This window comes from Pteropus alecto, unplaced genomic scaffold (genome assembly GCF_000325575.1).
Source record: "Pteropus alecto unplaced genomic scaffold, ASM32557v1 scaffold25, whole genome shotgun sequence".
Lineage (NCBI taxonomy): Eukaryota > Metazoa > Chordata > Mammalia > Chiroptera > Pteropodidae > Pteropus > Pteropus alecto.
In genome coordinates, this window is record NW_006441955.1 from 15,259,833 (window position 1) to 15,273,855 (window position 14,023).

A 14,023-nucleotide genomic window follows, 5' to 3' on the forward strand; every position below is an offset into this window, starting at 1 on the left:
AAAATTGCTTGACTTAAAAGTGTTCTCTTTTTTTCTTAAGTGAAGCCTGATCCACCGTTAGGTTTGCATATGGAAATCACAGACAGTGGTAATTTGAAGGTTTCATGGTCCAGCCCAACTTTGGTACCATTTCAACTTCAATATCAAGTGAAATATTCAGAGAATTCTACAACAAGTATGAGAAAAGTAAGTATATTTTAGTAAATAAAATGAAAAGTTGAGAAGCAACTAAAGTAAATGTGAGGCCCATCTAAGTCCCATAGAAAGTGCCCTCATACTAAATGTGCATGTTTCTTGTAGAGCAGAATCAGTTATCATTTAATATCATACTGCTGGTTTTCATTTAAGATCAGCATAGGAAGCAACCATATGAACAGCATTTCTGTATCTTCTGTAAAGTTTTAGAAAAAATTGTTTGATATTACTCAATATCTCTTATATATGGATCCATCTTGTGTATTGAGGAGCATGATACATTCCTCCCAGAATTTAGTGCCAGGGAAATTTCTTCTTCCAAATAGTTTATGTATATTAGATTGATCTCTCTCTCTCTGCTTCCCTTTCCTCTCTCTCTCTCTCTCTCTCTCTCTCCCCCCCCCCCCTTCACTTACACACACACACACACACACACACACACACACACACACACACTTAAATGGCTACAGGAAACTTGAATTCACAATTATAATTTTTTTTTCACCTAAAGATCTACTCTGGTTTCTGGTTTTACATTTAATCTTTTTTTATTGCTCAATATATTTGTTTATATGCAGAGCATGCCTTTATACTATAAAGCGCATCAAATCTTTTCTATTCTTCTGTAAGTATTTATTAAGCACCTACTAAATGTGAAGTACTGTTCTGTTCTCACCAGGATATATTGGGATAGTAGAACAGGATAAGAAGAGTTTGGCCATGCTGGTGGAAGATAGTGGGTTGTCATATTATACGGAAGTGGGGGAAGATCTCATGAGAAGGTGACATTTGAGCAAGGATTTGAAGGAGATGGTTATATAGATATCTGAGAGAATTGAGCTCCAAATAGATAAAACAATAATTCAGATGTCCTAAGCTGAATGAGAAGTTGGAGGCCAGGGAGAGTGAGTTGAGGAGGAAGTTGGAGGAGGGTAAGAGTAGAGGTGGATGAATCAAAGAGAGGTAGGGGATAGTGGTCTAGTTTCATTCTGTTGCATGCGGCTGTAGAGTTTTCTTAACACCAAATAATGTTATTAACCAATGTTATACAACAAACAAACAAATCTTCAATTAAAAAAAGAAAAAACAAAGAGGAGTAGGAGAGGAGAAGGAGGAGATTGTAAAGAGCCTCCTGAGCCATATGAGGAGTTTGACACTTTATAAAAATAATTGTTATGTAATTTAGAGACAAACATCTGTGTTTTTAGATCTGGCCTAACTTTTTTTTTTTTTTTTTTTTACACCTACAGCATTTGGTATTCCTAGGTAGTCTCCCAGCCAAGTACTAACCAGGCCCGATCCTGCTTAGCTTCTGAGATCAGATGGGATCTGGCATGTGGCCTAACTTTTTAAGAGTTTATTTTCATTAAGAGTGGAATGGGCATCCTTAATACTGTGTATGAGAAAAGTAGCGTCAAGGCTTTTCTGGGCTTCAGTTTTCTCATCTGTGAAATGGAGAAAATAGGATTTTTAATACTATAGATGATCCAATAATGTTTAATGCATTTCTAATGTTTTTCACCATTTTCAGTATGTGACGCCCTACAGTCTAAGCGCCTGGAGAGTTCGGTAGTTTTGGAATACATCTTTAGAAAACTTCATTTATTTGCTAAGCAGTTCTTAGCTAGTGGTTGTTTTATGCAGTTAGGTCTCTTAGATATTTTCCCTCTAGCTTGTAAAATGGTATTTTGATTCACTGTAGCTTATCATCAGGCTCAGGTTTTTAATATTATTCATGACATTTTCCTCTGGGAACATTAATAGTTTCCTGAACATTAATAGTTACCCAACACATCACTTTCTACACTGTGTGTTACAGTTGTCAGCAGTGGCTTGAAGCTTCTCACCAACATAGTTATACATCCCACATTTTGAAAGGTCAATATCCATTAGCATCCCATTAAAAATATTTGCTGATTGTCATTGTGATATTTTTTTGGACTTATATGGGCTATTTAACAAAAGTTTTTGACTAATGTGCTAACATTCCAATGTGGCTAGCTAACTACTCTGTAACATTTTAATTCTTTAAAATTTATTGAGACCTACTTGTGATCAGTTTTGGTAAAGCTTCCATGTTGACTTGGAATATTTATTTAACAGACCGATGAAATTGTCTCAGCTACATCTCTGCTACTAGACAGTGTGCTTCCTGGGTCTTCATATGAGGTTCAGGTGAGGGGCAAGAGACTGGATGGCCCAGGAATCTGGAGTGACTGGAGCACCCCTCTTATTTTTACCACACAAGGTAGGTTTTGTAATAATACCTTCTATTAAGAGGGAAACATTTCTGAAGTTGCCTTTGGCATATTGCAAGGATCTTAAATATTGTGGCACTAAACTGAAAGGAGGAACACGATATTAATTTTTTTCAATTTTGAGCAACTTTGTTAATAAAAACTTGTATAAGAGCTCCCAGGTTTATGTGCCTCCATTGCAGTCTCATTACTTTCTTATTTAAAAGATAGAGTTAATATAAAAGTTCCAAATTCACAGATTTAGAGCACTGCTTGTATTGATGTTTCCTTAACTTACATTTTAAAGATCAGATATATTTATTTAATGTAAATTTCAAATATTAATATTTTATTCGAATATTACATATTATATAATAAAATAATTATTTAACTTCAGATACTTGTTTTTAAAAGTTTTAATATTTTTACATTTACCTTTAACATCAGAAAAGCTGCAACTTATTCACAGCTTCCTCATGAAGTTGAGCTGCAGTGTTTTGCATGGAGGCCCTGGAGCCTTAGAATCGTCCTAGCCCTGTCACATGCTAGGCTGTTACCACAGGAATACACTTCCTGGTCCTTTGACTAGTTGTGTGATCTGTCAAACGGGCAAAATTATTCCTACTCAAATTCACTCAGGTTGATTATGGATATAGGAGATAAAAAGTACCCTGTCAAACATGAACACATTTAAATAAATAAAGTTGTTTATTGATTACTTACTATTTAAAAAGCAGTGATTAGTCAAAAAGAAAGTAGCATGAGTAGTTTAAGAGCACTGACTTCAGAGTCTGACAGAAGCTTATGAAGTCCTGGCCCCATCACTTATTTGGGATGTTTCTTACCTTTTTATGCCTTGGTTTCCTCATCTGTAAAATAGGGATGTTTTTATATGGATAGAATGAAATAATGCACATAACATGGTTACTATAGTGGCTTCCTTAACCTTAGTAAGTACTCAGGAAATAATAGACACAATGAGAGTTTATAAATCCACAATTTCAGTATTCAAAATCTCAAAGTCTAATGAAGGTGAGAGATTGACATAATCCATAACTAATTGTTTAGAACAAGTAAGATTGTGAGAAGAGCTTAACAACTGCAAAGCAATGGAAACAATTAATTCTCACTGGGAAAGTATGGTGACCTTGTGTGAACAGATTTAGAAGATAGGAATTTTTCATATCTATTCCCAAATAATTATTGAGTATCATAATGTGTATACTATGATGCTGAAAATGCAGCTTTTGGAGATTTTCTTTTTCTAAGGAAGGTTAAATCTTCCATCTTCAATTATGTATCATTGATTAATGGGTCTTAATGACTAATTGTGAAATATGTAGAGAGGAATGAATTAACATCAAATATCAAAGAATGTCCCATGGTGGTTTCTTTATAGTGGGATGGGGTGAAGTGATTGGTGAAGGGGAAAGTCTGACAGTTTGACAAAGGCAGCAGCCCCAACTCCCGCTCTGAGTGGCCTATGGCTGGCAGCCTTTATTTAACCATCTACTGAAATGTTTCTCTTTCACAAGACACTGACTTTATTCTCTACCGTTTTACTTCTTAATTAGATCTGAAAACCTACCCTCCCTGAAGAGTGAAATTCCAAAAGACTCATCGTTGTTTTTAAAATTTGCTAATATTCAAATTATATCTTAATATTCAAATTATACTTTTCTAGAATGGTGATTCTTAGCAATGTTGTATATTCAGTTGGATTAAGATGAAAATTTTGATCCAGTATCTATAATAGTTTGTGTTACGTTTCACATAAGATTTTATCTTGGATTATTCAACTTCCATTTTTAGACCTTAGGATAGACATACTTTTAGTTCTACTTTACATAAATAAAACCCTTTTATACTTCTATTACCTTCCTAGTTTATGTCAATATCTGTAAGATTAAATTTGCTTGGTTTCTTAAAGTGTTAGATCATATTTTTATGCTTTCGTACATAATGTGATCAGATTTATTAATATGTATTATAAGGCATATACACACATATATGCCCTTCCATATGCAAATATTTAGTGTTTTGTGTCCATGAAGCTAATAAAGATATGTTTCATCAAAAGCAAACTTTGCTAATTTATTTGTTTATACAATACCCAATGATATTATCATTAACAGCTGGCCTTTCGCTTATTCATTCGCCACAGTGGCTTTCTCTCCTGGCTTTAGACATCCCAAACAAAGAAGTATGAAAATAAGTAAAAGAAAATCTGGACAGTGAGTAAATAACTGTCCCAGAGGGTGGAATTTGTTGATTTAGCAATGACTTTAAAGTTAAGCTGATTAATTTAACAAACTTGGATAACTTAGATACCATTCACTGGTAACAGTTGATGATTAAGAGAAAGACAGAAACTTGCCAAAAGAAAGCATATTAGGGACACCAAGAGTGGGGAGAAAAGCTTACACGCTTTAGTAGTTGCAATCACATTTGTCCATTAAAATGTCATCTACTGTAATGATGCAATGATGTATGCTGGATCACAAATAAAATGTATAGTTAGGGTCATAATTCCCTATTGAATAATAATAATGATGATGATAATGATGACAGTTACAGGGTACTTCTTGTGTCTCAGGTACTATTCTAAGTACTTTACATACGTTATCATCTATCCTTTCAACAATCCTGTGAGATTGGTACTGTTATTCCTCTTTTACAGACAAAGAAATTGAGAGTTAGAGTGGTTAAGTAATTTGTAAAAGTTGACAGAATTAGAAAGTAGTAGAGCTGGCAATCTAATTCCAAAGTTCATGTTTATAACCACTAGTACGGCGATTAAGTTCGTAATGTGTAATTATGCAAGATTCCCCGTGGCACTGAAAATCGATACTCAAAGCTAATAAGCAGTAAGCTTAGATACATAGAGCATTTTAGTGGAACACCTTATTTCCTTCATGATTCCTGCTAAACGAGGTTTCACTGTTGCTTAGGTTTTTAAGGTTTCATTTTACTGAATTACCTTTGCGACAATTTCCACACTTAAGGCTTGTTGCCTGAATGGTGTGGAACAGCAAAAAGGTTTTTTCTAAACTTTGGTACTTCCTATTTTTTATGCAAAGGGATTTAAATAATTTTTTCCTTAATTTTAGGTATTCAATATTATTAGCTTCTTAATTGTTCACTGATAGGTGCTAGAATGGCATCCACCAAATGGAAACATTCTGTAAGACTGAGGCGTTAATTTATTTAGAATGAATTTGCACACCTGCTTTATCATTTTCAAATACTTTGGATTTTATTTATTTATTTATTTATTCATTTATTCATCCATTTATTTATTTATTTATTTAATAGCGATTACCTACTGTATTGCTGCCATAGCAAACAGAATGCTAATTATCAGTACCTTTATAGTTACCACTTTTTATTCATTGATGTTATTGATATTAAAGCTGTACCTACCAAGTGCACAGTTAATGAAGCCCTGACTATTCCTAATCAAGAAATTTTTATGGATCCTTGTAAAATGAATTGGCTAAGTTCTTTCTCTACAGCTATTGGGAGGTCTTGGACTTTTGAAAGAAAACTCAGGATCTTACCAGAACTTAGGAAGTCCAAGAATATTTCATTGACGTTATGCTACATACTGAAGACAATTTTAGGAGTGCTGAATTCTTGTAATACCTTTATTAACTGCATGTTTGTTGCTGCCAAAGAGGATAAATAGATATGAGACAATTCTACATTTCATACTTGGCAGCTCTTATAACAGATTAGAGAAAATATTTTCCCCTGAAAAAAAAATTGGTAATCTGCTCAAAGAATTAAAAACTTTGTATTCTGGAGTTATAATAAAGAAACACGTTTTAAAACAACTTTATCTAAAATGTTTTCATTTATGTTCTTTTGAGAAATTCATTAATATTTATCAATAGAGTGTTCTCTTTTAATAAAGTTCATTAATGCAGATCTCGCAAGGTATTGCTAACTTGACCATGAGAGGAAAATCATTATTGTTTTCTTATTTTAAAAATTTAATATTGTATTAAGTAGCTCATGCGAAAATAAAATTATATTATTTAAAACATTAAATATTCAACATTTACCTCATCAATTTTAATATATTTTTATAAATTGTCAGCTTTTTACTGTTTTTTATTTTCGAGCTAATATTTTAGCATCTAATAATGCCAAAATATTTTCACTTTAATCTTATTTTTCAATTAAGCCTTAACTATATGCATTAGATTTTGAAGTGAAATGCTTTGAGTTTTTATTATCTTTAAAACTAAGAGCTTCAACTTAATTTTTAAAAGCTCATTTGTACTCTTAAAAAAATGGATTATTCTGTGACTTTCGAAGCACTTCAGTAATGAGATGTGGATGGAGCATATTCAAGGTAGGTTAATGATCTCTCAGGTCAGTGCTAAGTACTTGGGTGCAGTATGTAATGTACCCATGAGGCTTCAGTGCCATCCTAGGCTAGCTTATAAAGCTAATGGACTGGCTTCTGTCCAATAATTTCATGCTATTAAGTTTTTTCTTGTTTACGTTTAACCATAGACATACAAAACACCAGTGTCTTATATAGATTGTAAATATGAAGACGCTGAAATTCAACATGCTGTTAAGAAAACAAGAAAAGGCCATAAAGTTTTTTTGATTTTGTTTTTGGGGGTGATCCAGATGTTATATATGAGAACAAATGTTCATATTTTATCAGTAGAAAATAGGTTACTTTAAATTGTACAATTGACATATACTGATTTTATAATGTACTCTGGCAGAAATAATTTCTTCCTATATTAACAGGCATTTACTTTTATTGTTTCTAATTGAAATATAGGTAAACTATGTTTCTAACAATAGAAAACTGAAAAAGTAATATGGAATAGTATATAGACATTAAAAATGATATTTTAGAAAATATTGGTTTCTCTTGTCCTCAACCACAGGAAACTGGCATTAAGCAACTCAAAACAATACTGCGATTGGTAATATACAGACTTGCTTTGTATATCGGTGCAACATTAATTTTACATTTCCTAACTATTTTTCTTATTTAAAGCTTATTTCTTTACTTTACCCGCTAACTTGAAATTTACACGTATCCAAATGAGATAATAGCAATCACCATTTTTTCTCCCAGGATTTTGTAGTACAAGCGATTTAAGAACTCGCCCTAAGCTTCACTGGTTCTCAGAGTCTGATGGAAGACATGTTATTGTGCAATAGACTATATTTAGTTTTCATTAATTTTCTACCTATCAGTTAGCAAGTGACTATTGCTCACTAATGCGTATTTTATAATAAATAAATCTCTATGTTTAGAAAATACTGAAGACATTTATGGAAGCTCAAGTCATTTGAGAATAGGAATGCTTGGGACACTAACTGCACAAACAGGCAATTACAGTTTTGCAATCTCTTAACACTCATTTTATTTTGGTAATGTAATTCTGAATGTATTATGAATTTTTTTATATGGTGTCAATTACTTACATGATGCGTTCTGTCTTCTTCTGATATTCTACCTTTCTTACCTCATTACAGATGTCATATACTATCCACCTAAAATTCTGACAAGCGTTGGGTCCAACATTTCTTTTCACTGCATCTACAAAAATGAAAACAAAATTGTTTCCTCAAAAAAGATTGTTTGGTGGATGAATTTAGCTGAGAAGATTCCTGAAAGCCAGTATAATGTTATAGATGACCATGTTAGCAAAGTTACTTTTCCCAATTTGAATGCAACCAAACCTCGAGGGAAGTTCACCTATGATGCAGTGTACTGCTGCAATGAGTATGAGTGCCACCATCGCTATGCTGAATTATATGTGATTGGTAAGGATGCTGAGGTTTTCTTCATTTTGTTCCACAAGGCAAACTCTTATTATAGACCCTATGTTAGAATTCCATTGAAGATGTAAGGAAATTTTATTTTCATTAAAATTTGTTGGTGTTTTTTGCTCTGTATTAATATTTTAATGTGTTTTAAATAGATGTCAATATCAATATATCATGTGAAACTGATGGCTACTTAACTAAAATGACTTGCAGATGGTCAACCAATGCAATCCAATCACTTGTGGGAAGTACTTTGCAGTTGAGATATCATAGGTATGTATTATTTTTGCTCTTTTATTTTTCTGAGAATATGGTGAGATAACAATTTCCCATAGAAATATCACCTTAACAGTAGACTTGTAGATTTCCTTCCTGAAAGAGGAAGGTAGAATTATACTTAATTAGGAAACAGTAATTACTATTGTAGCCATCGAAATGCCATATTCAGAGCAAATAGTGGCAGAGGGCTATTTCAAAGAAGAGGAGAAGTGCTTTGTATGTTCCAACGTGGAATGTTGATAGGGAGTCAGTTATAAAAAAAATATTTTCTTGATTTTTTTCTCTGAGAAAAATAAATGATATACTTGACTATATGATTCATATAGGAATCAAGAATTGGTTTTTTAAAAATTATATTGCTTTCAACTAGAAAATATTAGGACACTGTGATTCAGCTGTAATTTATCATCAACCGTGTTTTGTTTACCTTGGAATTTAATTCATATTGAAAGTGTAAGGAATTTACCTGCCTTCCCATTTTGGGAATGTCCCATTACTATTATGATCTATCCTTTTAAATTGTATCACTTTGGTACAATATTAGCTTAGCTTTCAAAGTGTTATAGGTTCTATCTCTGCGTCATTATCTCCTTGTTAGAGCAATGTCATTTATATCATTTGCATCCCCACTTAGTGAAATATTTAATAAGGATTACTGTCTTTTTTTGTGGAAAGGCAAGATTGTAATGTAGCTGGGAATTTAAAAACACTGTTTTCAGATGGAGCCAAAACTCTGCCTTTTAAACATCAAAGCAGAATTCTCAAGTATCTGACTGCTTTCATCAATGTTGTATATTAATTGACTGTTTTCATATCTTTCAAGGAGCAGACTTTACTGTTCTGATGTTCCATCTATTCATGCCATATCCGAACCCAAAGATTGCCATTTGCAGAGAGATGGTTTTTATGAATGCATATTTCACCCAATCTTTCTATTATCTGGCTACACAATGTGGATTAGAGGACACTGTGATTCAGCTGTAATTTATCATCAACCGTGTTTTGTTTACCTTGGAATTTAATTCATATTGAAAGTGTAAGGAATTTACCTTCCTTCCCATTTCAAGAATGTCCCATTACTATTATGATCTATCCTTTTAAATTGTATCACTTTGGTACAATATTAGCTTAGCTTTCAAAGTGTTATAGGTTCTATCTCTGCTGGGTCATTATCTCCTTGTTAGAGCAATGTCATTTATATCATTTGCATCCCCACTTAGTGAAATATTTAATAAAGATTACTGTCTTTTTTTGTGGAAAGGCAAGATTGTAATGTAGCTGGGAATTTAAAAACACTGTTTTCAGATGGAGCCAAAACTCTGCCTTTTAAACATCAAAGCAGAATTCTCAAGTATCTGACTGCTTTCATCAATGTTGTATATTAATTGACTGTTTTCATATCTTTCAAGGAGCAGACTTTACTGTTCTGATGTTCCATCTATTCATGCCATATCCGAACCCAAAGATTGCCATTTGCAGAGAGATGGTTTTTATGAATGCATATTTCACCCAATCTTTCTATTATCTGGCTACACAATGTGGATTAGGATCAATCACTCTTTGGGTTCACTTGATTCTATCCCCACATGTGTCGTTCCTGATTCTGTGGGTATGTTAAACTGTGTTGTGTGTGTCTTCATTTTTATTAGTATGTTTGGATTTAGGTCAATTCAGGGTATTTTACCATTTTCTGATTATATTAGATTAAAAATTTTTTTTCCTGTTTATAGTGGAATTGAGAAGACAATCAGCCTTAGAAAATTTTACAGTTTTGTTTTTAAATTATTTATCAAACAACTTTTAATCAATAGAAGTATTTCACATACTTTTTGATGAACTATATTGGTCATTAGGAATTAAATTTAGTAATATTTTTCTAAATAATGCACTACTTTATGTTTTTCTCCCAATGTACTTATGAAAACATTTGGTGTTTTTAATCTAAAAGTTTAATTTTGGTATTCTGATAGTTTTCATAATCTGAATAACAACCCAAGGCTTTATGAAGCTGCGTAGGAGCAAAAGAGTTCAAAATAACTAAACTGAAGTGAAGAAAAGAAAATAGAGAAATATGATAACATCATATTTTAAACACTCTTTATAAAAGATATTTTGATTTCAAAAGATTAAGAGAGCCCTGGGAAAATTTGATATATCCCCGTGGTTTCACTATGAAATCTTTGCTCTGACTTTGGCCTCGAAATACTTAGTAATAAAGAATAGGAGAAGAGTTTGAAACTTACACATGTGGAAATGAATGCAGTGCATGTTTTTTTTGTTTTACTTCAAGCTCTATGTAGAACAGTTTGCTATTGATATTTATTATGTGTTCGATATGGTATCTTTTGCATTCGGAGCCAATGGCTCAATTTCTAATCAGGTCTTACTATTAACTTGCAGTGACGTGACATGTATTGATTTTTTTTAAATCAGCTTATCTACTTGCAAAATAGAGATAATCCCTTTCATATGTATCTCATAAAGTTGTAGGAGATTAAATGAGACAAAGAATGAAAAAGGTTTGAAAGAGAAATATTGCTTTATAAATATAAAGTATGAAAATCATAACACCATAATAATGCTTTTTCAACATTATTACTGTTGTATAATACTGTTTTTTAAATTTTTAGTGAAACCACTGCCTCCATCTAGAGTCAAAGCAGAATTTACTGTAAAACTTGGATTATTGAAAATATCTTGGGAAAAGCCACTTTTTCCAGAGAATAATCTTCAGTTCCAGATTCGTTATGGTTTAAGTAGAAACGAAGTACAATGGAAGGTACCTTTTACCTAGAAATTTCTTTAACTTGCTTCATTAAATGTATTTCTTAAAACATTTAAGAATTTTATTACATAAGATTTATTTTTTTGGCATAAAAATACATATTCCTGTATTCCGTAGCTACTTTTCTTAAATAGATTGCTCTAAATTTAACCCTTTCAAGGAATGAAGTTTCCTACAATCCAGCATTTTCCAAAGTGAGTTTTATAAAACATTGGTCCCTCAAAATGTTCTTTGGGAAATGATCACGTGGCTAAATAAGTTTAGGAAACCTTACATCCCTGTATGTCCCTAGTTTAGGGTCACAGTATATTACACATTAAAGGTTTGGAGAGGTCCTGCACTAAAGAAACATTTGTAACTTTATTTCATCTTGTCTTTCTCATACTCATTTACTAAGGACCCTTTTTCCTCTAACATCTAATAATATTCGTTAGTACACATATGTTCAACGGAACACATTTTGGAAGAAGCTACTTTTATTAAAAGACCAGAAACATACCAGTGGCAAGTGTGCATGTGGTGACTTGCCATGTCAGTTTTCTGATGGCAACCTTCAAAGACCTAGAACTATCAGGAACCCTAACCACATCATTAGATCACAATGATTTCAACTGAAATGAATGTGACTGTTTACCTGCTTATTTGGGAGACTGAATATCAGAGATTCATTATAGCAGGCCCTATTAAACTACCACTGGCTTAAAATTCTTTAAAGTTTTTATGAATAGAGGATTAGTGGACAAAAATTAGTAATAGGGTTAAGAGGGTGATTGGGAGGTGAGGTTGCAAGTGAACCAGTCCAAAGCTTGTCATGAGAAGGAAATAAGAGGACTAAGACAATCCTTAGTTTGAAAGGATGCACGATTTAAGCCTAAAATGAGTATTTCCAAAGCCAGAAGACGCAAAGACAATTCCTTCTTAATTTTGAAATAGTGTTAAGGTTTAAAATAAAATGCACTTCAGGGCTCTTTAGCTACATGTATGTTAGTAATGGTCAATCTAATGCTTTGATTTATTTTACAGATGTATGAGGTGTATGATGCCAAATCAAAATCTGCCAGCCTCCCCGTGCCAGACCTGTGTGCAGTCTATGCTGCTCAGGTGCGCTGTAAGAGGCTGGATGGACTGGGATATTGGAGTAATTGGAGTATTCCAGCTTACACAGTTGTCATGGATATAAATGGTCTGTAGAGATTTTGTAAATGTGTTTTAAACTGCATAAGTGTGCAGTTTCAAATATGACTGAAAAACACTCCTCCCAAGAACACAAGTACAATGTAGGCTCCTTGTCATTTTGCAGTTCCTGTCAGAGGACCTGAAGTTTGGAGAATAATTGATGAAGACACCACTAAAAAAGAGAGAAATGTCACTTTACTTTGGAAGGTATTACTGCTTTTTATGTTATTCTTAAAATTTGCCTTTATACTCTTAAAAGATTCACTTCATTGTTCACAATCCTGTCATTTTTAGACTCTGCAATCTCATATTTCATTTAAATTTTGAAACGTGATCGCAGAGAGCTAAGATCCGTAGTGGAGAAAGCACTAGCACAATGGGAGACTTTAATTCTATTCTCAGGTTAACATGTTATAGTTCTGTCAGTTCTGTTTTGGCAAAGTCACTGAGACTCTTTGTACCTCAGTTTCCTCATCTGTAAAAATGTTGGATTGTTCTAGATGATATCTAGTGTTCCTTCAAGTCCAAAAATTCTATTTATATTTAATCCTAAACAAAGCAAATGTGGCCTTCCCTACATGCCTCAAGGGCATTTAAAACAAGAGATATTCTTTTTGTATGATGGCATATAAACAGTGGTTATTTCCATAAACAATGGATATTCAGCCTAGCAATTTTCAAAGCATTCTCTCTTCCAAATGAATTGACTTCTATCCCAAGTGAATGGATTGTTTTGTTTGTTTTGTTAGAATTGTGGAGAGACACAAACATTCGGTCCATAGCAAACATCATTTTTTCATTAGGGAATTATAAATTTAAACAACAATGAGATGCTACCACATACTTCTTAAAATGGCAAAAATCCACAAAAATGAAAAAAATTGCTGACAAGGATGCAAAGCAACAGGAACTTTTATTTTTTGCTGGTGGAACTGCAAAATGGTACAGCTACTTTGGAAGATAGTTTGGTAGCTTCTTACAAAGTTAAGAACAGTCTTATCATATGATTCAGTATTATAGTATTAGATATTTATCAAACTGATTTGAAAACTTGTGTCCGCATGAAGATTTGCACATACATGCTCATAGCAGCTTTATTCATAATCCCCCTAAAGTGGAAGCAACCAAGATGTTTTTCTATAGCTGAGTGGATAGACAAACTGTGGTACTTCCATACAATGGAATGTCATTCAGTGATAAAAAAGAAATTGCTCTAAAGCCACAGAAAGACAGGTTGGATCCTACATGCATGTAGCTCAGTGCTAGAAGCCCATGCGAAAGGGCTACATAATGATTCCATTTATATGACATTCTAGAAAAGGCATAACTGTAGAGATGATAGATCAGTGTTTTTTAGGAGTTCGGCTGAGGGGAAAAAGTTTGAATAAGTGAAGCACAGGGGATTTTTTTTATGTTGGTAAAACTGTTCTTTATAATATTATCATGGTGAGTACATAGCACTATGCATTTGCCAAAACCCACAGAACTTTATAACACAAAGAAGAAACCCTACTGGATACAAATTAGAAATAAATCATTTAGG

The 14,023-nt window shown here is 33.0% G+C and overlaps 1 protein-coding gene across 2 annotated transcripts in view; it reads left to right on the forward strand.

The window, feature by feature from the left end:
* LEPR (leptin receptor) overlaps positions 1-14,023 on the forward strand; it is a 159,187-nt gene that overhangs the window by 126,641 nt on the left and 18,523 nt on the right. For both annotated transcript variants that reach the window (XM_025051972.1, XM_025051971.1), the window contains 8 exons: positions 41-186; positions 2,299-2,443; positions 7,947-8,237; positions 8,396-8,513; positions 9,929-10,128; positions 11,150-11,298; positions 12,328-12,487; positions 12,605-12,687. In XM_025051972.1, the coding sequence (XP_024907740.1) occupies positions 41-186; positions 2,299-2,443; positions 7,947-8,237; positions 8,396-8,513; positions 9,929-10,128; positions 11,150-11,298; positions 12,328-12,487; positions 12,605-12,687 (1,292 nt within the window). The remainder of the gene's footprint in view (positions 1-40; positions 187-2,298; positions 2,444-7,946; positions 8,238-8,395; positions 8,514-9,928; positions 10,129-11,149; positions 11,299-12,327; positions 12,488-12,604; positions 12,688-14,023) is intronic.